The following is a 26,774-nucleotide window of genomic DNA, read 5'->3' as shown; positions in this document are numbered from 1 at the left end:
TCCGGAATGCTTAAAGGCACTCGATTGATAAAAGGGAGGCTGGTATTATTTTAATAACACCTCTGGTACACACAGCACATCTATTGCACAGAAAATCATTTGATTATTATTTTGTCAGGGGTACAGGTTGGTGTGGCTCCTAATGCAGTGGTATGCATAGGTCACTCAATATGAAAAGGCATTTCACTAGGGTTCCTGGGGAACGGTACGCTGGGCTTTTGGTCTCTCTCTAGCACAGAACAGTATCTAGGAAATTAATTCTTCCTTCTGGCCGAAATGCAAAATTGCAGAAACCTTTCCCTACATATGGCTGGCCATTCTCAAGAGGGCAGACTCCTTTGGTGGAATATACTTTATTAGAGGCCATTTATCAGTTTCTACCTATAACTACGGGGCGCTGGAGGGAAGCCCGTGACTATGCAGACTGAGGTGAATCACTACTTTGGAAGAGATGCTGGATCCCTGCAAGGTCCTTCTCTTAGGTGCGGAGGTAGAGCTTAGGTGCGGGGGTTTAAACCACAAGGTCCATCTGCACATACATCATCATCGCAAACACGCTTCGAGGCATGATGGCGCTGGATTCCTAAAAAGCTTCACAAGCTCCATGCATTGTTATCATCACCGGTGACAGAGGGGAGTGACAAGACACTTGCACGTCCTAAATAGTAGCGCAGCACAATGAAAGCATGCTATGTACCATGTGTGTCACAGATTTTTTTTTTTTTTTTTAGGATTTCTGGAAGTTTTTTTTTTTTCTCTTTCATTTTTTCCAAGTTCCGCCTTCCTCTGCTTTACAGTCAAACTGGCCCCAGCTGTGCATCGGCCTTTGACTCCATCTGTCCTTCCGCTGGGGAGGGGGGGGGATTCCCTGACCAAATAGAGAACACAAGTTTGGCTTCTTAAAGTGATCCTATAACGCCCACCTTCTTGGAGTCACGGGCAGGCTCCCGGCAGGGGCAGTCCTGAGGATGGAGAGGGGGCGTAGGGGCAAGCTTCTGGTCTCTCCCCCAACCTAGTACACTTGGCACGCAAAGCCAGGCTAGAAAAGCCCATCAGCATCACTGTCCGGGGCTGCGTGTCCATCCTGCTAGCTGTTTTTCATCCTTCTACAGAACCGAAGCTCGCAGGTTGGAATTCACCGCGGTGCGAGCCGCATCACACATGGGGAGGGGACTAAGGAGTAGGAGGCCCAGTCGGAGGGGACGCCGCGTAGTCCCCAGCGCCCAGAGACGCCAGGGGTGGGGTGAGAGGAGAGGAGAGGCCGCCCCTGGTGCAGCCTGCGGCCCGAGCGGCCCCTCCCACCGTTCCTCCCGCCCCGCGCCCTCTCGGCCTCCCCGCCCTTACTCCACCCCCTTCCCGGCCGGATCCCCTTCCTCTCCGGGTGCGCGCTTTAAATAATTTCCTCCTTTTTGGCAAAAGAAATAATGCACCTGACTTTACCAGGGGGAAACAGCCAGCCGAGCAGAACAAGGAACAGATGTAAAAAGAATAGAAGAAGAGAGAAAAAGCGATGGGACTCGCTTAAAGACATCCAGAGGCTGGAGAGGTGGCCGCGGAGGCAGAGGCAGCTAGAGCCGCCCCCGCCTGCGTGAGCTGCGGGCAGAGGACGTCTGCACCAGTTGCAGATGTCACCCTGGGAACTCCTGGGTCTTTTGGTTTGTTTGCCAAACAAAGTCTTTTCTTCTCTGGCTTAGATACTGAAGAGGCTCTTGGGTTGTTGTGCGATCCCAACACAAGCTGGCAGCTACCGGGAGCCTTCCTAAAGAGCTGGAGGAGAAATGAGCCCTGCTGGGCGGAGGATGGGTGAAGGGCGTCAGCCTGCGGGGTCACCCCGTGGGCGGCCCCGCGGCGCCCGGGCGCAGAGCTCCCTGCTTCGGTTTTTCGTCCATGCCTGGCTGTGGGCAGCCTCGGGCTCGTCTGCCCAGGTGTTCAACCTCAGCCTCTCGGTGGACGAGGGGCTGCCCCCGGACACACTAGTGGGTGACATTCGCGCGGGCTTGCCAGCAGCGCAGCAGGAGGAAGGGAATGGCTTCTTTCTGTCGGAGGACTCCGATGACTCCCCGCTGCTGGACGACTTCCACGTGCACCCGGACACTGGTATCATCCGCACCGCTCGGCGTCTGGACCGCGAGCGGCGGGACCACTACAGCTTCGTGGCCGCCACGCTGTTGGGAGAGGTGGTGCAGGTGGAGATCCGCGTCAACGACGTGAACGACCATTCGCCTCGCTTTCCCCGCGACTCCCTGCAGCTGGACGTGTCGGAACTCAGCCCGCCAGGGACAGCTTTCCGCCTGCCAGGCGCCCAGGACCCGGACGCCGGGCTGTTCAGCATCCAGGGCTACACCTTGCTGCAAGCTTCGGACCTGCCCCAGGACGCTGCAGGACCCTTCTTCCAATTGCGCTACGGGACGCCGGGGCTACCGGCGTCGCCTTCCCTGCCCGCGTCCTTATCACCCCTGGAACCCTTAGACTTGGTGCTGCTGCGGCGCTTGGACCGAGAGGCAGCAGCGGCGCACGAGCTGCACATTGAAGCGTGGGACGGTGGCAGCCCTCGGCGCACCGGCCTCCTGCACGTGCAGCTGCGTGTGTTGGATGAGAACGATAACCCGCCAGTTTTCGAGCAGGGCGAGTACCGCGCCGCAGTACGTGAGGACGCCCAGCCGGGAGCTGAGGTTTGTCGCGTGCGTGCCACCGATCGCGACTTGGGACCCAATGGCTTGGTACGCTACAGTATCCGGGAGAGGCAAGGTCCCGTGGCGGGCACAGGTGGCGGGCCACCGGGCGATCCGGGCTACTTCTCGGTGGAGGAGCTGAGCGGCGTAGTGCGGGTGCAGAGACCTTTAGACCGCGAGGAACAGGCCTGGCACCAGCTGGTGGTCCAGGCCCGCGATGGGGGCGCCGAGCCAGAGGTAGCCACTGTGCGCGTGTCCATTGATGTGCTGGACGTGAATGACAACCCGCCTGCCATCCACCTGCTCTTTCTCACCGAGGGAGGCACGGCCCAGGTCTCTGAGGGCGCCCGACCAGGCGACTACGTGGCTCGAATCTCGGTGTCCGATGCAGATGGTGACCCAGAGAATGAAGAGGAGGCTGAGGGGGTGCTTGATGCACGCCTCCTCGGGGCAGGCAGCATCAAGTTGTCCTTGGAGGGTGGGAACGGAGCCTTCGCGCTGAGGCCGGGTGGTCCACCTGGAGTATTTTTCCTTTGCACCGAGAGCCTCTTGGACAGGGAAAGCCAAGATCTATACGAGTTAAGACTAGTGGCCACTGATGCTGGGTCCCCGCCATTGAGCACGGAGGAGTCGCTGTTGCTCTGGGTCTCGGACCTCAACGACCAGCCACCTGTCTTCAGCCTGGAGCATTACTGGGCCTCGGTGTCTGAAGCCGCTGTCCCTGGCACCTCGGTGGTTTGGGTCAGCGCTTTGGATGCTGACCAGGCTGGCACTGATCACGCCAGGCTGCGATATGCGCTAGTGCAACTCTCGGATCCCTGCGAGTCTGAGGCTCTGTCACCCAAGGCAGAGTGTGTGCCATCCTTCAGCATCAACCCGGACAACGGGTTGATCAGCACTACTAGAGCTCTAGACAGAGAGGTCCAGGAGACAGTGGAGCTGAGAGTGGTGGCCCAGGACCTTGGAGAGCCACCACTGTCTGCCACCTGTCTAGTGAGCATTTCTGTGGATGACGTGAATGACAACGAGCCCGTTTTCCGGAGGCAGGTGTATAATGTCACCGTTGCTGAACATTCTGCGCTCGGACATTGCTTTCTGCAGGTGAGAATATCGGGCCTCTGGGCCCGGCTCAAGGCCTGGGGTGGATGGTGAGGAGGTCTGGGAAAATGTGGCATGGGTGGTTGTTCTGGTTGCAGAAGCAACGATACCTTCTCTATCTTCAGAGTCTTCAGAGAGAGGCAAGCTCATCATCTAGTCTCCCAAACTTTGTGACATGTGTCCCTGTGATCTCTAAGGTCCTTTCTCCAGCACAGTATACTTTTTTCTTGGATTTTTTTCCCCCTGGTACTCCAATGTCCTTCACACTCTATTGCCCCAAATCTAATCAAGAGGGTCTCCCCATTGTCCCAAAGCAGATCTCAGGCCGTAGGCCATGCCACACACTTTTGAGAACTTTATATGGTGTCTCAGGACTCAGGGGAGCCTTCTCATTTTTAAACACTGAAACCTTTATGAGTGACCACTTCCGAAGTCTCTCTTACGCTCTTTCCCACAGGCTTTGGGAAGTTCACCAAGGTTATTGATGGCATCAAGTCATTGTAGCTATCATGCTTGTGGGCCGAGAGCCTCCAGTGAGGACTTGAGTGCTGGAGGAGAGGAGACTCACCTCCACCATGGTTATCCCAGGGTCTGTGCTTTGTGATTTGACTTCGGCGTGTTCTTTAGAGCTCTTGGGAGCTCTCTTGTACTATCGGAATGCTGTGTTCTGCCTTTCAGGCTGCCCCTCCTTATTGCTTCTCGTCTTATTCATACCCGATGTTAGATACATTTCCAGGATTGACTCAGTCACTCCAGGATAACTTGAAGAAGTAAGGAGGAGAAAGTTCTCTGACTGCTGGATTTACTTTGCGCTTTAATTAGCTCCCAAGTCGGTATAGACTTCAGACCTCTGCTCTGTACTCCCAGCTTTTCAGTTAGAACGCCCCGACTTTAGTGCGCCCCTGATAACCTTCAGATAAGTGAGGTGGGTTTCAGGGTTGCTTGTGTCTTCTAGGCTATGTAGTTTGCAGTACTCTTATCCCTTCTCTAGCTTCTGGAAATGCGGGTCATGGCCACATGGGGTAGTATGACAGAACATGGGGGTTGTAAAAAGTGTGGCAGCATGAAAGGTGTCTAAACTGCCCAAGACCAAAATTAATTCACAGGGATCCCTGGTACCCCTTGTCAGTGTTACATCATGGGACTTCACTACAGTCGTGCTTCTGAATACCCAGCTCTTGGTGTTGTGTATTGCATATTGTGTGTTGTGCTCCCTGGTATTGTATATGCTTGCAAATCACATAGCACTAGTGAGTGTCGCCAGACATACCTGTGCTCGGTCTGAGACTCTCATTTGGAGTACAGTGTTTATCTTTTATTTTTATTAATTTTTTACTATATAATTTTAAATATATTTACCATATTATATATAATATATGCAGATTCAATATGTATTTTCAAACATATTTAATAAATATACATATCTTATATATCTACTATATAATTACTGTTTTACAAAGATTCCGGGTCTGTTGTAGCCACAGTTGGCTTTGAACTTCCTGTGTAGGCTTCCACCTCCCAAGTTGTGGGACAATGGGTTTGTAGTAGCTCCATTCTTTGCTCTTATACACATTCTGCTTTAACTATAGAAAGCAGATACTTTTAAACATCTCTCCACTGTTATTCTTTAATGTATGGACAACAAATTAGTATATCTTCTGTATTTTGTATTAGTATATTTGATTTTAAAAATTGCTGTCTGTCTGAGTTGTTGACTAGACTTTCATTACAACTTTTCAATGACTTTTGACTTGGGGGTTAGCAGAAAATTTACAATAATTTCTAACATGGTGGTCTTAGTTAGGGTTTTACTGCTGTGAACAGACGCTATGACCAAGGCAACTCTTACAAGGACAACATTTAACTGGGGCTGGCTTACAGGTTCAGAGGTTCAGTCCATTAACATCAAGATAAGAGCATGGCAGCATCCAGGCAGGCATGGGGCAGGAGGAGCTGAGACTTCTACATCTTCATCTGACATCCAGGCAGCTAGGATGGTCTTAAAGCCCATGCCCACAGTGACACACCTTCAACAAGGCCACACCTCCAAATAGTGCCACTCCCTGGGCTAAGCATATTCAAACCGGGCCAATGGTCTTAAATATACATCTGCAATTTTGTACTGTATATTTATATGAAACTATGTTCTCAACACTGATGATTACAATATCAAAATGTGGATTATTTCTGAAAAACGCTGAAGATATTTGGCATCCTGCAGTATCAAACATTCAGCCAAGGGTCAGCTCCTGTGTAAAATGAAACAAGGACAGTCATTGGAATAATGTGTGAATTTGGTTTTGTCTTTAATAGGTGTGAAAACTAACTGCCAAGCAATTACCTTAAAATAAATTTATTTATGAGTTATTATCAATAGATGTTTAATTCCCATACCTACTTATATACATAGAAGCCCAGGGTAATATAAAGATGTCTTATGTAGTGCAGGAGTTTCCACTGTAGCTGATCCTCAGCTCTCATTTATCCATAGGAGGCTTGAGAAGCAGTCATTCCTCATTGCTGACACGGACGAGTCCACACGTGTATGGCCAACACCACCAAAGAGTGTTTCATTTTTTAACCACAGTCTGATGTCATAAAGGATAGAGGTCATCATCTGCTTAAGGTGGAGGAAACCTTGACAGTGATTTGTATTAATTCCACTGATTATCCAGAGACCAGCCATGTAGACTTAGGAATACTGCACAAGAGGCGGCCACATGGAGGGGGCCAGAGACGCCCAGTGTCCAAAGATAGTGACGTCATGATGAACTATGATGTCATGATAGGGCAAAAGTTAGATAAAGTAATTTCCAAGACTGCTTGTACTTGGGAGGCTTGATGGTCTTGGCATGATACTAATAAAATATAGCTTTGTTTGCAGGAGAGAAGATGGGTTCGCTGTGACTGTTTTGATTAGAATCTTTCTGTAGCGTTGCTTCTAACATGGAAATGATTCTGCCACCAGCGGTAGCGTTATCCCTTCACATCTCCCTGTGTCCTGGATCCATTATGGAGGCTCATCTGGGCTCGAGCTGTATCTTTGACAGTTTCCCATCGTTCCCAGTGCTGCTAGAGACAGTATGAAGTTGTCCTGATTGGAAAATCTGGGAATTCCAGGGATCTGTCTAGCCACTGAAGAGTTGTAGAGACCCTCTGCCTTAGCCTCCAGTGGTTTCTCCTCAGTGGCTGTGTGAACTTTTCTAGCCCACTACCTGTGACTATGCCCTAAGTTCCAGGGCGTTTTCTTTCTGTGTTTTAATTCTCCCTTTCCTTCTTCCCCTCTCCCACTCCCTTTCCATTGTTCCTTATAGACCCTTACTGCCTGATCCAGAGCTCACTATCTCCCCCAGCCTGTCCCACAATGGGGTTAAAACTGGGTCAAAATAACCCATTCTCTTTATAAGCTGCTTGCCTTGAGTATTTTGTTACAGTAAAGAAGAGCTGACTGTGGCAGCTCTGTGGGCACTTGCCTCAATGCCTTTGTTCCTTTCTCCCTACCTCCCACCTAAGGAAAGCCCCTTTTTAACAATGTACTACCCAGAGTTCCTGTCGGCGTCTTAATGTTGTCCTGGTCTAGATTAAGGCTCCTCAAACTTACCCATTGGTCACTTCTTTGTTCTGGGAAATTTTCATGTGATCTGAGGCATAGTTATGTAAGCAGACAACTCAAACATCTACTGATAAATTATAAAATAATTGATTGGTATATAAATACTTTTTCATTTTTTAAAACAAAAAGCATATTTACATAATAAGGAGATGAACATGCTCGGTTAATTTTACATAAAGAATTAACTTGGGTGTATATTTAATATTGCAGTATGTAGAATATCTTCAGTGCTTTTCAGAGTTGATCCATAGTTTGGTCTTATAATAACCATTGCTGAGAATACTGCATAGCATAAATTATGGAGCACAAGATGGTAGAAACATGTTTGGGCTAGTTAAGAAATTCCTTCTTAATCTCAAGCCAAAACCCATTGAGTGTGAAAGTCAAGCCAGCAACTTAGACAGCAGTTCTTAAAGTTCTGCAGTAAAGTAAAGCAGTTCTGACACAAAACAATGCACTTTGTTCATGCTAGAGAATGACGGGAGGAACATATTGAAAGTCTTTGTTTTCTGTAATTAAAACGTTATGCTTCTATAAGACTAGACAACCTTGTAAGGACAGCAAGAAGCCCGCTAGGACACAATAGTCTGGAGTCTGAGCTGAAGTATTTCATACAGGGCTGGTGGGTGCTGCCTGGCGTCTGCCAGGTGTGGTGTAAAGTGCACCTACTGGGTATTTACGACCAGAGCTGCAGTGAAGTTGCAACATGGGTGATTGTTGTCACAAACTCCTGGACTCGTTACATGTTGGAGTTTCACTTTAGTTTTAGTGATTGTTGCACAATTAGAAACATTATTCTTGTACCAAATGTTTTGTGACCACCACACTGAATTATGGGACTGTGTGGGACTGTGATACACAGTATTAAAAGCTGTGGTTTTGACAGAGAGGGATTCACTCAGACATCCAGCTGTTGGCATCACCAAGTTCAGGGGTCTAACCTGAGAGTAGTTTTCCCCCTCAGATTACCAACCTAAAAACTTCAGCCTTTAAAAAAGAAAGAAAGAAAAAGAGAAGAAAAAAAAAAGACTTCCTCTGCTGTAATATTAGCTGTACTCATGGCCTCTTCTCTCTTCTTACAACCAGATCTTAAAACAGTATTAACCGCAGTGCTTATACCTGCATGAGCACAAGGCTATATTCCTTTATAGCCCCACAAGAATCAGAATTCATCCACTAACTCATTTATTTAATCAAGCAGAGTGATGGTTTGTATATGCTTGGCCTTCACAGTGACATTATTAGGAGGTGTGGTCTTGTTGGAGTGAGTTTGGCCTTGTTAGAGGAAGTGTGTCACTGTGGGCTTTGAGATCCTCCTCCTAGCTGCTTGCAAGACAGTCTTCTCCTGTTTGCCTTCTGGACAGGATGCAGAACTCTCAGCTGCTCCAGTGCTATGCCTGCCTAGATGCTGCCATGATTCCACATTAAATAATAGACTGAACCTCTGTAAGCAGCCCCAATTAAATGTTGTCCCTTATAAGAGTTGCCTTGGTCATGGTGTCACTTCACAGCATTAAATCCCAAACCAAGACAGTCACATCCGTTTAATAAAGGGCAGCAGATGAATATTTACCAACTACCTGTTACATGGCAGAACAATTCTTGGTGCTGGGGGCATAGCAGTGAATGCAATGGCCAGGTCTAGCTGAGCTTGAAGTTGGATGTTATGTCTCAATTCCCCATCAGCCTCCGGAGTGGATGGCATCTGGCCCCTACTTGGTGCCCATTTCTCCCTCGTCTGACTTTCTTCTGCCACTGTGCTAAATTCTACCCACCACATCCAGTGGGTTCTTCAGGCTTGTGACCTCCTTACACCTGGAGTGTTCTGGACTTAATGCCTGCCTACTTCCCATTTTCTGGATGCATTTGTTCCCACACACTGTCCTTCTCTCACTTCCTCTCTCCTGCCGGTTCCTCCTTTCTTCTACCACTGTGCACTCAGGATAGCAGAGACTTTCCTGAAGCGTCTGTCCTCCTTTTCACCCTTTTCTAATTTACTCACTCTTGCCTTCAATATCCCAGAAGCCCCTTTTCCCTACCTAAGGGTCAACCTCTCTTACAAGCGTCTGTTTCATGGTTGTGTGTGTGTGAGTGAGTGTGTGTGTTGTGTGTGAGTGTGTGTGTTGTGTGTGAGTGTGTGTGTTGTGTGTGAGTGTGTGTGTGTGTGTGTGTGTGAGAAAGAGAGAGAGAGAGAGAGAGAGAGAGAGAGAGAGAGAGAGAGAGAGAGAGAGAGAGATATCTGGTGGGTACTTATCTCAGACCTAACATTTCCCAATTTAATTGTATTTCCTTCCTCCTTCCTTTCCTTTCCCTCTCCCCTCTCCCTTACCTACTTTTTCTACTCATGTTTTCTACTCAAGCACTTTTGTCAAAAAATCAAGCAAAAGCAAAATAAAAAAGAACATGAAAAAATTTTAATTCTTTCCTCACTATTCTCTAAGGCAGTGGTTCTCGGCCTTCCTAATGCTTGTGACCCTTTAATGCTTGCTGTTCCTCATGTGGGGGTGACCCTGAACCATGGAATTATTTTCATTGCTACTTCCTAGCTGTGATTTTGCCCCCTTATGAATTGTAGTGTAGATATCTGATGGTCTTAGGTGACCCCTCGTGAAGGTGTCTTTTGACGCCCAGAAGGGTTGTGATTCACAGGCTAAGAAGCACAGTTCTAAGGGAATCATACAGTCTCTTCTAAGTTCCTTCTCCACAGCAGCCGACGTTATTACCTCAAACTCTCTCGTTCCTGCGGCCTCTCACTAGAGGCATTCATGCCCTTGGAAGATGTCAGTGTATTTGTGATTGCTGTGAGCTGTGCATCCTGTGCATCTGTAGTTAGAAGGATAGAGAGCAAGACTGTGTTCCACGGGGTCCATATACTGGGGGAAAGGCTTGTTTTTATTTTGCAAATCAGGGCTGTTTACATCTCACAGTCTCCTTGGAGAAGCCTGTTTAGGAGGGGCGCCTGGGCCCGGTCCACTAGTGCTGAGTTCTGCCACCTGGGGAACCATGGGGAACCATGGGAAACGCGAAGGCTGGACTGTTGCTCTACTGTGCGGCTAGAAAAGGCCACACCGCTGTTATCCTGCTTCTCATTCATGTTTCCCTTGGCAACTGTCTTCTTTGAACTTATCTTAGTCTTTGGTAAAGTTGAGAAGCACCATGTGTATTTTCTGCCTGTGTTAGCTTCGCTTCTGTTGTGCCGTGGTGCTGAGCACCACCCTGGGAGTTGGCATGATCAAAGGGAGGATTGTTCACCAGCTTCGGAAGTGTCAGGGGCTGAACAGCGATCATGGCTGGGGCTAGTAAGGAACTGAACAAAGGTGGCCCAAGGAACAGGCTGGAGGCCTTGTACCAAGAGGCCATGCCAACCTTAGAAATGAAGAGACTTTAGTGAGGAAGAAGATGCTTTCTACAGTCTCAGTGCCTCTTGATTTTCCCCCAGGTCTGACCGCAATGCTTGGTAAGACCTTCCTTCAGAGCTTCTCATACGTGTCCTCTGTCCTCTCCTTTCTGCCTGTTGCCATCACCCTGGCTCTGACTCTCACCACTCCTTGTGTACTGGTATTACTCAGATGTGAGTGCGTGTGCGTGTGCATGCGTGTGTGTGTGTGTGTGTGTGTGTGTGTGTGTGTGTGTGTGTGTGTTGCAGTTGTTCCCATGCATAAGAACATGGGACAATGGATTCTATGTACCTTTGTGGAATCTACTTTACTGGCATTGGAGTCATCTGTCCTTTCTCACGTTCTTTATCTAACAAGGGAGAGAGCCCTGCTGAAGCTATACAGCAAAGGAGGCTGGTGGCTAGCCCGGGTTCTCCTTCCTTACCTTGTGTATTTAACTGGCACATGGACCAGATTTATTGTAAAGTTTATTCCATCATTGGTTCCTTGGGGTCTATGGTTTGCTTTGCACTGCTTGTTCTGTATTCTCTGTCTCCCTCACCTCGACTCTCATTGTCGACTGCACACACATTTACTCAATGAAGTATACCACCTTTGAGGTTCATGTTCCTATTACTGCATAGGTTTGTGTTGTTTTGGATTAAGTAATTCCTGCCTTCCTGTTCATATGCACAGGAAGAAGATGTTCCCAGAGAACCACACATGCTTATGTTCAAAATGTGCCTATGTTTTCTATCTTGGGTTTTCTGGCCTATACTGCTTAGCATCATAGCTACCAGTGCGTGTGGTAGGCGCCCCGGCTCTGCTTGAGGACCTATTTTAGGGTCTCTGGATGAACTTGATAGCATTCTTCGTCTTTCCTCTCCCACCCAGCTACTAGCCATGACCTTTCCTGTTTATGGAATATGATCGCATGCACTAAAAGGAGAAATGTGGCATGAAATCTGTGGGCTCTCTGGCTACATGGCTTTGTCGTCTATGCTCTGGGATTAAAGGTGAATGACAAGTCAGACAGTGTTCACAGATGTGAAGACTGTGATGAGATACCATAGAGTGGTAGAAAACATGGACACTGAGGTGAAGGTACCTGGGTCTGAGTCTCTGGTCTACTTCTTGCTAGTCATCTAGTTTTGGGGAGTGAACTACCTTTCCTTATCTACAAAGTATAGATGGCATCAATCTACTTATTTTGTGGATGTTGAACCAATACATGCATATTTAGATCAATTCTTGACTCAGAGGACGTGCATAATACATGCTATATACATATGTATGTAGTGTGTGTGTGTGTGTGTGTGTGTGTGTGTGTGTGTGTGTGTGTGTGTGTAGGCATGTGAGGAAGCACTGCTGAATGCATGTGCAGCATACGTGTGGTGGTCAGAGGGCAGCTTTGCAGTTCTTCTACCCTGTTTTGAGGCACAGTCTCTGCCTGGACTGCTGCCCTGTATGCTGGCCCACAAGAATTCATCGGACTCTGTATCCACCTCCCATTTCACAATCGAGCGTGCTGAACTTACAGATGTGAGTAATTGCGTCTGATTTTATATATGGGTTCCCAGGATTGAACTCAGGTCGTCAGGCAAATGAGACCTGATGAACCACATCATTGGCCCTGCGTCTTACTATTAATAAATAGTAATAAATCATAATTTTGGAAATGAAGGAACTTGATGTGATTAAAATTATCTATTTTTTTTTTTAAAAAATCGGAAACAGCACAAAACAATGCTAATCAAAAATGGCGCCCTCCGCATGGAAAGATGGAAAAGGAGCAAATGTGAGCTGTGCTTCGGGTGTTTTAGTGGCTCCTCGTGCTGTGACAATGGATGCTGAGATGTTTCTTCCTTCAGAAGTCTATCATATCTACATACAGTCTCGCCTATGCTAAGGAAGCTGAAGAAGTGTCTCAGCAGGGCTCTCCAGAGAAGCAGTAGCAGTCAAGAAGTCTCAGAGAGCGACAAAGCCAGTTATGTAAATGCTATGGAGGCCTCGGTGTGGTGGGTCACAGGTCCTTAGGTCCCTTATTTTAGAGTCAAAGTTAAATGGACTGCTAGCACCAAGCCGCTCAGGGAGTCAAGGCGTGATTCTGGCCTACAGGGAACTCAGTCTTTGTTCTGTTTTTGTCCTGGTCTCAGGCAGGGCCCTTTGGTCCTTGTATTGAGATGAACTTGACCTAGAGTCAAAACCCTCAGATGCCACTTCTGTGACTCTGCCATTTATAGCCTCTGCTAACTTTACTGGCCACAGTTCCTCATCTACAGAATGTTGCGACTTTGTTTAATACGTTGATGTAAAGATAGGAGAGAATTGATATTTTCTGGTAGAAAGTGACATGTTTAGAACTAAGGAACTTAGAGGTGATGCGGCAATTGGGAGGCCATCCGTTACGGCATGCACACGTTTACTGATAGCCTGAGGAAAGTTCTTCTCACTGTGGCTGAAGAAGCCCTTTGTGTGTGTGTGTGTGTGTGTGTGTGTAAAAATGTATGGTGCCTTCTTCCTAGGGTCAGCCATCTCCAAAGAGAATCTCTTAGGAGGGATTTGGAAAATTGTGATCAGTAAGATTTTATTCTCTGAGAATTGAAATCTGACAATAAATTAACTTCATTAACAACTAAACACCAGGCTTCTCCTAATGGGGCCCTTGCCTTATGAATTAAAAATGAGCAATGGAAGAAGTAATTTATGTTTTCATAGCACATTGGGGAAATTAGCTAGATCATATATACAAACACATAAATAAATGTCTGGTTTTTTTTTTTCCAAATGCCAGGTTATTTGAATCTTACTGAGTTAAAACCTTGATGTAAAAGGAACATTCGTCCTCTCCTTTTCAATGGGAAATGGAAGAGGAGTGGATGGGGAGGGAGGAGATGGGGGCGGAGAGAGGGAGGGGAAACTGTGGTCAGTCCATGAGAGAATAAATTAATAATAATAATAATAATAATAATAATAATAATAATAATAATAATAATAATGGAGCGTGTCTTGAAAGCGAAAGTAGATCAGTGGGCATTGTCACGAACATGAGAACATCTATTTAGTGCCTGGGACTCAACCGCTGGAAAGGAGCCTAGTTTTGCAGAGAAGCCATGAGATGTAGCCTTCTTAAGAAATTAGACTACCTAAAGTGGGTTTTATCATGGCATTTTCATATTTATGTTCATATACATGTATATATGTACTATTGAATTTTGCCCATATTTGGTCCCCATTCACCTTCCTGTCTTCTTGTCCTCTCTGTACACTTCTATATGTATGTGTATGTTATGTATAGCTATGTGTATAACCATGTATTTTGTAGATTTTACATATGAGAAAAATGAGAGTTAATATTTTTTCCTCACCCTACTCTGTTTTTAACCACTTTCTACTTTAAGTCCCCCCTCAAAGATTTACTTCTACTCTCATGTCTTGTGTGTGTATATAAAAACAAGTACATGTGTACTTTTGTATTTAAAGCTAGAGTTCGCAAATGAGGGAACATGGTTAACATGATGGTCAGCCATCTGTTTTCATGCAAATGACGACTTCACCTTTTGTGTGGCTGAATACTAGTCTGTCGCATGCGTACTTACCACCTCACTTACTCATCTGTTGTTGGGGTCTGGCTTGTTTCATCGCTCAGCTACTGTGAATAGTCAGGAAATTAGAGCAGAGCATTACATAGCTCTGTGGCACACGGCTTGGATTCCTTCTGGTATAGATCCGGGAATGGGTTATCCAGCTTGTATGGCAGTTCTGGTTTTCAGTTCTTGCACAATTGCGATAGGAATCCAGAGTGCTGCATCAGCTGCCATTTCTGCCGACAGTGGAGCAAGGTTGCTCTTTTGCCACATCCTTGCCAGCATTTGCTGTGCCCATGCTGACACACATGGTGAGTGGAAGCTCAAAGCAGTTTTTGTTCTCATTTCCCCATGTCTAAGGATATTGATCATTTTCCCAAAAACAATTAAATTGGGTCTGTGGGTTTATTCTGGTGAACCAGTCTGATCTTGTACCCATACCATACTGCCTTTTGTCTTGGTTACCCTGTGGCATTTTGAGAGGAGATGCTGTGACATGTCCAGCAGGAGTCTCTCTGTTACATTAATTTGACTCTTCAGGAACTTCTCACCTTCTATGTACAGTGTTGGTTTTTTTCAAGTTCTATGAAGAATGTTGTTAGGATTTTCATGGTGACTGTGTTGAATCTGTAGATTAAATTGCTGCCCTCGGTGTTTTAAAGTTTTTCACCATAGAGGTCTTTTACTATGAATAGGATTTTTTTTCTTGATTTCTTATTTGTTCAGTTTGTTACTGATTTATAAAAAAAAAAAGCTACTGAATTTGAATGTTGATTTTGGATCCTGCTACTTCACTCAAAGTTTATCAGATCTAAGAGGAAAAATGAGAAACAAAGTAATAAAAATTGCATAAGCAAATTTATATAACTGCAGGAAGGGAAACACAAAAGAAAAACATGAAAATTTTTTTCCAAAAGAAAAGGAGGAAAGGAGGAGGAGGAGGAGGAGGAGGAGGAGGAGGAGGAGGAGGAGGAGGAGGAAGGAGGAGGAGGAGGAGGAGGAGGAGGAGGAGGAGGAGGAGGAGGAGGAGGAAAGGCCAGGAATTGTGGCAAATACCTTTAGTCCCAGCTCTCATCAGATAGGGTCAGGTGGAGCTCTGTGAGTTTGAGGCCAGACTGGTATACTAAATAAGACTGTCTGCAAAAGAAGATGAAGAAGATTGAGGAGGTGGAGGAGGGAGAAGAGAGGAGAGAGGAGGAAGAAGAGGAGGAGGAGGAAGAAGAGGAAAAAGAGGAGGAAAATGAGGGGAAGGAGAAAGAGAAGTTAGAGAAAAGAAGAGGAGGAGATAGAAGAGGAAGAAGAAGAAAAAGGAGGAGGAGGGAGAGGGAGAGGAGGAGAAACAATTCTATTAAAAGTACTGTAAAAAAAAAAGAAAAAAGAAACCACAATGGAAAAACAATGGTGCTATGTGTGGTGGGACTTCCTCTGACAGATGAATGAAGGGTGGGGGTCAACTGGACTTGTAGATTATTGTAATTCTTGTGACTCATACTGGCTCTGAGTCTATATTGAACAAATGTTAGCTAGCCTGCTCTCTACACTTCAGTAGCTTCTAAACCTGAAGCTGATCTGTGGTAAGTCAGCTTGTCTTTTTACAGGCTGCCTGCCTTACCTTTCAGATCAGCTTCTTCCCCACCCAGTTCCTGTGAGGCTGGAAGTGTAGTGTCTTTGCACTGAATCATCTCTCTTCCTCTGTCAATGATCTTCCTCCTTGTAGTACTTCGAATAATAGCTCCCATAGGATCATTCTTGGTCCCCAGTTGGTGGAATTATTTGGGAAGGATTAAGAGGTGTGGCCTTTTGGAGGAACTATGTCACTGGCTTTGAGGTTTCAAAAGCCCATGATATTCTCAGCCCTCCCTTCCTCCTACTTTCAGACGTGTATAAGCTCCCAGCTACTGCTTGAGTGCCATGGCTGCTGTCATGCTCCCTGCTATGATGATTATGGAGTTACCCCTGAAACTATAAGCTCCCAATAAACTCTTCTATAAGATGCCTTGGTCACTGTATGCTATAACAGCAATTTAAAAGTAACTAAGGTACTATTTTTCTTTATGTCATATTTTATTCTTTCTTATTCTTCCTATGCTTCACCACCTTTCTGTGGCGGCAACATCTATCCATATCTTACCTAGAACTCTGTAACCTGGAAGTAGTTTTAGAGAAATGGGAGGTCACAGCCCAGGAAGAGGTGCTGTACTTGCCCACAGTTTATCTTGTATCCTGTTGGAAGCAATTGGAAGAAGTGGTAGATTTCTGAGTTCTGACTGGCATACATAAAGGAAGGTTTGGGATAGGTTTCTGTTGAAGAGTAAAAAAAAGGAAGCATTCAGGCCAGCTAAGTAGGGGAAGCCCTGAAGGAGGGGATAGTGTAATAGGAAGTCCTGAGGCACTGGGGAGAACCGCGTGGGACTGAGTACAATGGAAGAAAGGCAATGGTGGAAAGGGTAAAAGAAGAGTGTTACAGGATGAAAGGAGAGGAGACAAGAGGCATTCTGGGAGGGGATCTCTTGTTCTTCCTGAGCTGTGTTTCCTTGGCCAGGAGTCCAGGAAACAATATCTTGAGGGTCTTTAGAGATGTAGAGTACAATCCAACCGTCAGAACAAGACTGAAGACCCACACTCAGATCTCATACACATGGAGGTGGAGATTAAAGCTATTAACAAGCTTCTGAGGGCAATGAGAGAGGAGATGGGACCGACGGTGTGGGCTGGGAGCTGAATCTTTTACTCCAGATGGTTGAAAGGCAGGGCCACGTCATGCTGGGGCCATTTGCTTGTTCACCCATAGACCATGGGCAGATATTTGACAAGCTCCTCCACCCTCTTCAAAAACAAAGAAATCCATTGTCTGACTCAGCTACTTTCTTCCTGTCATCTTCCTGTTTGTAGACCTGGCCAGTCCCCACTTGCACTGACGACACTGGTTGTCTTTAGCAATCTTCTGCCTCCACGATAACATCGTGCAGTAAGCTGGTGTCTCATTTCCAGCAACTGATCCAGTTTTGTGATGTTTATTCCTGCTTCTACTTCAAGAATTGTGTTTCCCAAAGATCATGGGTTCCAGTTTAACCTTGAATAATCTAAAAATTCTTTACCTCTTAAATCCCAAATGTGATGGTTTGTATATGCTTGGCCCAGGGAGTGGCACTGTTGGGAGGTGTGGCCTTGTTGCAGTGGGTGTGACCTTATGGGTATGGGCCATACCCTTGTCCTAGCTGCCTGGGAGCAGGATTCTGCTAGCAGCCTTCAGATGAAGATGCAGAACTCTCAGATCCTCCTGTACCATGCTCGCCTGGATGCTGCCATGCTTTTTGCCATGGTGATAATGGACTGAACCTTTGAACCTTTAAGCCAGCCCCAATTAAATGTTGTCCTTAAACGAGTTGCCTTTGCTATGGTGTCTGTTCACAGCAGTAAAACCCTAACTAACATCAATCAATCCCAGTCTTTGGTTACTGTATTTCAGTTCCCTTAGTCTTTGAGTTTGTTTTGTTTTTCAAAGCAGGGTCTTGCTATATTGCCATGAGGCCTGGAATTTAATATGTAAACCAGACTGGCCTCTACCATGTCATGGTCTTCATTTCTCAGTTGTGTGCCCTTAGACCCAGCTGGGTTTTATTTATAAACAAATATTTATTAGTGTGTGTGTGTGTGTGTGTGTGTGTGTGTGTGTGTGTGTGTGTGTGTGTGTGTGTTATGTGACACCGGGCTTATATTTGGAAGTCAGAGGACAACTTTCCAGAGTTGGTGCTTTCTTTCCACTGTGGTACCTGGGCATCAAACTTAGGTCTTCAGGTTTTGCATGGTCAGTGATGTTACCTGCTGAACCATCTCACTGGTCCTGGGTTTACATTTTGTACCTAGATTTTCCCTATCCTACTTTTTATCTCATCTTGCACATAAGTCCCTCTCTCTAATGGGACTTCTCAGTTCACCAAATTAACTTTTGCTCTTTGGTGTCTACATGTATGTCCCTGATACTGGACCATTTGAGCTATATTCTATATATTTTATAATTCTGGATACACTGCTCCCAACACATGGGTGCTGTGGAGGACTGCTGGAATAATTTTGGGAGAACTGTTGATTCCTCTGTAGCTGTGTGATGCCAAGTGGGGTCTCAACTCCAATGGGCAATTCTCTTGTGTTCTCTCCAGCCTCTCTCCTAAAGCCTCTCTTTCAACATAACGCCTTGTTCTTTGTATAACTAATCATGTGTCCTACTAACCAGAGCCCTGTAGATGGAAACTAGCTTGTGTTAATCTCTGCACTGTCCAGTCCCTAAGGACTATGTGGTTCTTCTGTATATAACCAAACCCACCCAAATTTCATTTCTCCTGTTTACTCTGACATTACTTCTTCATTGCATCTTTTCCTTCTATTTTTGACCTCTATGGCCATTTATGTTTCTTCTCGTTAGCATGTAAATGCATCTCCCAGGTTAAGTTTGTAAACATTTTTTTCCTTGTTGTCTCAGTTGCTTTTCTTGGTCATACAAATATTTGCTTCTTGTTGGTCCCTACCTTTTTCTTTCCTACACAGCTTATATGTTAAGCCTCCTTCCCATTGATAGAAAACTTCTGGAAATCTGTATTCTCTCTGTTCAGTATCTAGTGTCTGTTGAAGTAGACCCAGCACCCTGGTTTAGTCTTCGAGCAGGAATGTTTTCATTTGCATATGCTGGAGTTAAGAAACTGGGAAGAAGGGGTTGGGGATTTAGCTCAGGGGTAGAGCGCTTGCCTAGCAAGCGCAAGGCCCTGGGTTTGGTCCCCAGCTCCAAAAAAAAAAAATAAAAAATAAAATAAAATAAAATAAAATAAAATAAACTGGGAAGAAGATGTAGTTGCTAAACTGTAGGAAAGGTGTATGAGAAGTGATATGTGGTGGAGCCGTGGCAGGACATGGCTGGAATCCCAGCACTTGGAAGATGGAGGTATGACCATCAGCAGTTTGAGGCTAGCCAGAGCTACATGAGACCCTGTCTTAAAAACAAAAGCAAATAGATGGAAATAAGAGACATAGGAATGGTTACTGCTCATTTCTTAACATTAGATTCGTAGTTGATAGGAGCCCTTCTGTTTATTAACGTATATGATAAAATTTGAGCCCATTGAAATAGCATGTTCTATCGAGCAGAAGAAAATACCTTCTTCTTGATTATTGCCTGAATGACTCTGCTACTTTAAAAATTTATTGTAGCTTTCAAGCTACCACCCAGTCCTGTCTATGTGCCAGAACACTGTGTCTTTCTTAGCAATTCTTCTTCTAATTTCTTTCTTAAAAGCCCAGGTCGTTAAATTCATTGTAGGTCTGACCATTTTCCTGTGAGCATGCATAGCTCGGCCAGCCTACTGATAGTGTGTGAAAGCTTTCAGGTAAGGTGGTGGAGGAGAGCTTTGCTGCTTCCTCTTACTTCCATGTGTCCTTGCTTTGGAAGGAAGAAGAGTGTTCTAGTGAGCAAAAGCTTGGACTCTGGAGCCAGACAGATGTGAACTCAAACTTCAGCTCCTCCCCTTAGCAGCCAGCTCTGGAACAAGTTCCTGAACTTTGGGAGCCTCTGCTTTTCAATCCATAAAATAGGGACGACACTAGGATTTACCTTGTAGGATTAGTGTGTTGTTAAGTGTGATGATACTTGCATAGTTCATGGAGAAACTTCTGACCGTGGAGAGGTCCAAGAAGGGTCATCATGTCTAGTTTCAGTTGAGCTTTAGTGACATGAGGTGAGAAGAGAGTAGAAGAAAGAAAAGCAATTCTTTTGAAAAGCCCTGGTGGCTAGTTATGCAAAGGGCTAATGACATAGTCTTGCCCCTTATTTGAGGATTCAGTCCCAAATGTAGTTAGGCTCTTATCTCAAGCAGTTAGACAGAAACCTTATGAGCTTCAGGGCAAACCTGATTCTCTTGGTTTAAAGTAAAGCTTTGGTGGATCCCGCTGCCTCTCTGGTGATATTTAAGTGTCAATCCTTTAAAAAAGTCCTGATGGCCAGTTATGTAAATGGCCAATGACACAATCCTGTCTCTCACTTGATCCTTCTGTATCTGTTACCTGGGCACGGCTCTGATTTTCCAAAGTCAAGGACATTTCCTAAGAAAGAGGTACCACAGGTTTAACCTCACGGCTCTTCCTCTGCTGAGATGAGAATGAAACTATGAAGCATGAAAACCTTTGGTATCCTAGGATCGTGGACAGCTGTGTCATTATTTTGTATTGGCTCTTTTGAAAGTGTTTTTTCCCAAGCAGGGGTCAAAATGAGGTGAAGGGAAGAGGTGCTTTGGATTTCCTTTTAAAGAAACATGATGTCATTAATAGTATCAGTCATATATATACACACACACACACACACACACAACACACACATATATATGAATTAAAGTCGGGGAAAAAGAATTGCATTTATTGTAAGGAATTGACTATCTGAACAAAAGACATGGATTAAAACTCATTCTAATTCCTTCATACATCACATTCCCAACAAATCATTCTATACTTAAAATGAAGTAACTTTAGAAATATTATCAATATAACATTTTCAGTAGGTTTCTGCATGTTGTATATCATACTTCATATTGTGGACTCTATCTACAAAGTATGCTTTCTTTGTAGAAAATGAAATTTGAACTTTGCACCTCTAAATGACTATAATCCTTCTTAGTGGTGTAGTACTTGCAAAGATGATATCAGTGGCTTACGTCAGATGCGATCTGCAGATGAGAGAGGATGGGCCATCTATGAGATGCTTTGAGGACGTGTGTGGCAAAAGCAAGAAAGACTGATAAAGTGGCTTTGTTCTCATGAGGATAGTGACAGGGAAGATCAGAGAACACTCTAGATCACTTGGGTTTTGGTGACAGCCAATAAAAACTTCTGTTCCATACAGAGGGCTGTCATCACCTTTAAACGCCTTTGTTTAGTTTTTCAGACTACTCTGTGATTTCCTTTGTGCTTGATTTTAAGAACCTTTGTAGAATTAGCCATTGTGCGGATGTGTTTTGAAGCGATAAAACTTCGTTTGTAGCCTTACCGTAAGATGGTTTTAACATTTAAGATTGTTTCCTTGGAAACATCTCATGGGGGACATGCCTCTGATTTCTGGATTCAGAAACCTAGAGGAAGTTAGTGTTTACACTCAGATAGGCTTGCCTGTCCCTAAGAGCAAGCATTCTAAGTGTATCCACTGTTTACTGTCCTTTGAAGTACAGATTATTTTAAAAGTATGAATTAAAAATAATATAAAGACTGCTCTTTTACAGTGGTATAAACAATAGCACAATGTCTCAACTCTGGCAGGTCCATTTCCTGGACTCATCTTACAAGAGGTCTTTCTATGCTGCCTTTCTTGTGCAGGATCACATTGTCATGGTTGTGTCTGTCCGCCTTCCACGGCTTCTGCTAGTGTCCAGCATAACAAGGGAGAGGCGACAGGAAGGGCAATTTATCAGTTAATGTTTGGCAGTCTCCAAGGAGATGAGCTCTCTTGGCTGCGTTCAACATTTCCACTGGCTGCCTATTTCAGTAGTCCCCTAAAGCCACAAATGAATCCAGCATGCTTTGAACTTGAGAACACATGCACATGGCAGCAAAGGCTGACTAGTCGAGGGTGCCTTACTAGAGGTCAGTGCTAAAGGGTTTAAAGGAGAGATCTATTTCGGTTTTACCCAAGAGTAACAGACAACTCCATGTATTTATAATTATAGAATTTTGGCTAGGGAGTTGATAATCCTTCATGAAAATACAGAAAGAGGAGCCAGCTCCATGAAGCTGCTAGTGTTTCCCATCGCACTTGAATTTAGTGGAGCCACATAGGAAGCCTATGCATCGAGATCGTTGAAGAAGATCTGTCCTCAGCAAATTCTGCTTAAGTGCAAAGCACTGCGTGAGAGTATTGAAAATAATGAAGACCGAGTTCTCACGTGTCACAGGAGCATTCGTCTGAGGAGGGATTCAAGCTGGGTGTTTTAGGGTTTTACTGCTGTGAACAGACACCATGACCAAGGCAACTCTTATAAGGACATTTAATTGGGGCTGGTGTAGAGGTTCGGAGGTTCAGTTCATTATCATCAAGGCAGGGGCATGGCAGTGTCCAGGCAGGACTGGTGCAGGCAGAGCCGAGAGTTCTACATCTTCATCTGAAAGCTGCTAGGAGAAGACTCACTTCTAGGCATCTAGGGTGAGCCCACACCCACAGTGACACACCTACTCCAACAAGGCCACACCTCCAGTAGTGCCACTCCCTGAGCCAAGCATATACAAACCATCACACTGGGTGTGTTGGTGAATGCTTCTAATCCTAGGATTTAGGAGGCCGAGACAGAAGGGCCATACATCCGAAGCTAGTACATAACAAGACCTTGTCTAAAGTACAAACAAAAGAGAAAGAAATATGTTTGCCCTTTGTTCTATCCCCCTTTGTAATTCAAGGCTCTGGAAACCAAATATTTCATGATTGTTTTTAAGGGCATAACTCCCCTGTCCCATATCGGACAAAGCATGTTCTTGTTGATAATTACTATCCTTCAAAACTGTCATAGCTTTAATAACCTCCCTCTTGTATAAAACTTTGCATGGCTTTGTACTGCTTGTAAAATTTAGTTCAAATCCCCACCCCAATCTACCCAATACTTTTTATCCTTATTTTGAGGAACTCTTTCCCATTCTCCCATATCTTGAAGATACCTGGTGCTTTCTCTCCAATAGCTTTTGTTTTGCTTCACTCATTCACCAAATTCACATATGTTAAGGTGCTTTCTACCCAATGTGATATAGGGTTATATAAGGTCATGAATAGGAGACCCACAAAATGGAGTTCGTGTTCTTTTGTGTAAGCAGAGGAAGTGGGCAAAGTTGGATATCCCCACTGTGTGAAGCTTTAGCAAGAAGGTAGATGTTTGTGAACCAGGAAATAACCCTCACCAGAACCATATCATGTTGGCACCTTGAGCTTAGCCTGCCAGCTTCTAGAACTGGAGAAAGCACGTCTACCACTTAAGCCTCCTGGGCCAGAGAACTTTGTTGTGGTGGCCTTAGTGCCTTACTGCCATCCAAGTACCACACACACACACACACACACACACACACACACACACACACACACACACTCACACACACACACACACACACTATCCTCACACAAGTACACATACCACACACACACACACTATCCTCACACAAGTGCACATACTACACAAACACACACAATACTCACACAAGTGCATGCACACCACACACACACACACACTGTCCTCACACAAGTACACATACCATACAAACACACAGACACTACTCATACAAGTGCATGCACACACCACACACACACACACACACACACACACACTGTCCCCACACAAGCACACATACCATACAAAACACACACATATTACTCATACAAATGCATGCACAACACACACACACACACACACACACACACTGTCCCTCACACAAGTACACATACCATACAAAAACACACACACACTACTCATACCACTGTATGCACACCACACACACACACACACACACACACACACTGTCCTCACAAAAGTACACATACCATACAAACACACACACTACTCATACAAGTGCATGCACACCACACATACACACACACACTATCCTTACACAAGTGCATATACACACAAACACACACACTATCCTTACACAAGTGCATACACACACACACTGTCCTCACACAAGTACACATACCATACAAACACACACACATTACTCATACAAATGCATGCACAACACACACACACACACACACACACACACTGTCCTCACAAAAGTACACATACCATACAAAACACACACTACTCATACAAGTGCATGCACACCACACATACACACACACACTATCCTTACACAAGTGCATATACACACAAACACACACACTATCCTTACACAAGTGCATACACACACACACTGTCCTCACACAAGTACACATACCATACAAACACACACACACACTACTCATACAAGTGTATGCACACCACTCACACACACACACACACAGTCCTCACACAAGTACACATACCATACAAACACACACACACTACTCATACAAGTGCATACACAACACACACACACTGTCCTCACACAAGTACACATACCATACAAACACACACACACTACTCATACAAGTGCATGCATACCACACACACACACACACACTCTCCTTACACAAGTGCATATACACACAAACACACACATTATCCTTACACAAGTGCATATACACTCAAACACACACACTATCCTTACACAAGTGCATATACACACAAACACACACACTATCCTTACACAAGTGCATACACACACACACTGTCCTCACACAAGTACACATACCATACAAACACACACACACACTACTCATACAAGTGTATGCACACCACTCACACACACACATACACACACACACTGTCCTCACAAAAGTACACATACCATACAAACACACACACTACTCATACAAGTGCATGCACACCACACATACACACACACACTATCCTTACACAAGTGCATATACACACAAACACACACACTATCCTTACACAAGTGCATACACACACACACTGTCCTCACACAAGTACACATACCATACAAACACACACACACACACACACACTACTCATACAAGTGTATGCACACCACTCACACACACACACACACAGTCCTCACACAAGTACACATACCATACAAACACACACACACTACTCATACAAGTGCATACACACCACACACACACAGTCCCCACACAAGTACACATACCATACAAACACACACACTACTCATACAAGTGCATGCATACACACACACACACACACTCTCCCTTACACAAGTGCATATACACACAAACACACACATTATCCTTACACAAGTGCATATACACTCAAACACACACATTATCCTTATACAAGTGCATATACACACACACACTGTCCTCACACAAGTACACATACCATACAAGTGCATACACACACACACTGTCCTCACACAAGTACACATACCATACAAACACACACACACACTACTCATACAAGTGCATGCACACCACACACACACACACATACACACACACTATCCTTACAGAAGTGCACACACACACACTATCCTTACACAAGTGCACACACACACACTATCCTTACACAAGTGCACACACACACAAACACATACACACACTATCCTTACACAAGTGCACACACACACACTATCCTTACACAAGTGCACACACACACAAACTCCCCCCCCAGGACAGTTTCCTTGGCTGTGAGGGGCTGCGTCCTCCTCAGCTGCCAACCCTCTCCTCCTCTTTTAAACACCTGCACATTACACGCGGTGTGCAGTAGCCCTCCTTGGCAGCACTCCTGGCCTAGGCAATAGCTCAGCATCTGCTTCCTTGCTTCTGATTAGCTCTCTGGGATGCTGGCAGAGACCTATCCATCCTGCTCACTGATAAGTGCTTCCCACAATGCCTAGCACACAGTAATCATAAAATTTGTTCAGTGATCAGATGAAATAATCTGCTGCAGGGTGTCCTCCTAATGAGTATTGGTGACTTCTGGAACCGGGTGGGTCTCACCAAGTGTTTTTAAAGTCTGTGTGAACTCTTGCATGCTCTGATATCCTTCTAACAGGCGGAGCAGCCCTTGCAATGGCTGCCATCACCCTTTGAGGCAGGGAGAAAGTAAATACCCGACAGGGGGTTGTAGTTGCAATTTATTTCTAGACAGATCTTTTTATGTCATGTAAAAAAGAAGGTCTTTGTCAGGGCCTCTTTGCTGTTGTCAGAGTATGATGCCGCAAAGGTCGCCCATTAGCAAAGCCATCACTAGTGTCTCAAGTTAACAAGTGCCGTTTGGTCCTTTATCCCGACTCTGCAGCTCTCGTTGTTGAACACTATTGGCTGGATGCTTCCAGAGACAGCAATATTTTAGCTTTCAGGTTGATTCTGTCTGTTCGTGAGCTTGAAAAATAAATCAATTCAAAACTTTAAAAACAAAAGAATAATCACAGGAGCTGTAGTTCAGCTTGGGCTTGGAAGAATGCCAGCATCATGAAGCACTTTTGCAAAACCTTTTAAGTCGAGTATGAATTGACTTATTAATAGTTATATGCTCCACGGGAGGCGGGGAGTGGGGAGACTGCAGATATGCTGGAGTCTGACTCGCTCTGAATTTTTTAAAAATTTAAATTGCATGTGATTTTTGATGGATGCATAAGAAGTAAAAAAAATATTAATGTGGCACTGTGTGATGTTTCAGCACATTTGTACATCGTGTAACATTCAAATAAATCAGGTAGAATATTCACATTTCCTCAAACAGCATTTCTTTATGGTGTATGCATTTAAGATCCTCTTCTCTACTGGGAGGTGCCGTTTATTCTTACCTACAGTCGCTCTGATGTGCACCAGCATGCTGAAACCCCTGGCTGT

At 45.0% G+C, this 26,774-nt stretch overlaps 1 protein-coding gene across 1 annotated transcript in view; it reads left to right on the top strand.

The window, feature by feature from the left end:
* Nucleotides 1–1,580: 1,580 nt before the first annotated feature.
* The window catches only part of Dchs2 (dachsous cadherin-related 2), a 204,819-nt gene continuing 179,625 nt past the window's right edge, over nucleotides 1,581–26,774 (top strand). Inside the window, exon 1 of the mRNA XM_032898182.1 lies at nucleotides 1,581–3,773. Coding sequence (XP_032754073.1) covers nucleotides 1,779–3,773 — 1,995 coding nt within the window. The 5' untranslated portion in view covers nucleotides 1,581–1,778. The remainder of the gene's footprint in view (nucleotides 3,774–26,774) is intronic.

This window comes from Rattus rattus, chromosome 3 (genome assembly GCF_011064425.1).
Source record: "Rattus rattus isolate New Zealand chromosome 3, Rrattus_CSIRO_v1, whole genome shotgun sequence".
NCBI lineage: Eukaryota > Metazoa > Chordata > Mammalia > Rodentia > Muridae > Rattus > Rattus rattus.
The sequence above is the reverse complement of the archived record's forward strand: the minus strand, read 5'-3'. Positions and strand labels throughout refer to the sequence as shown.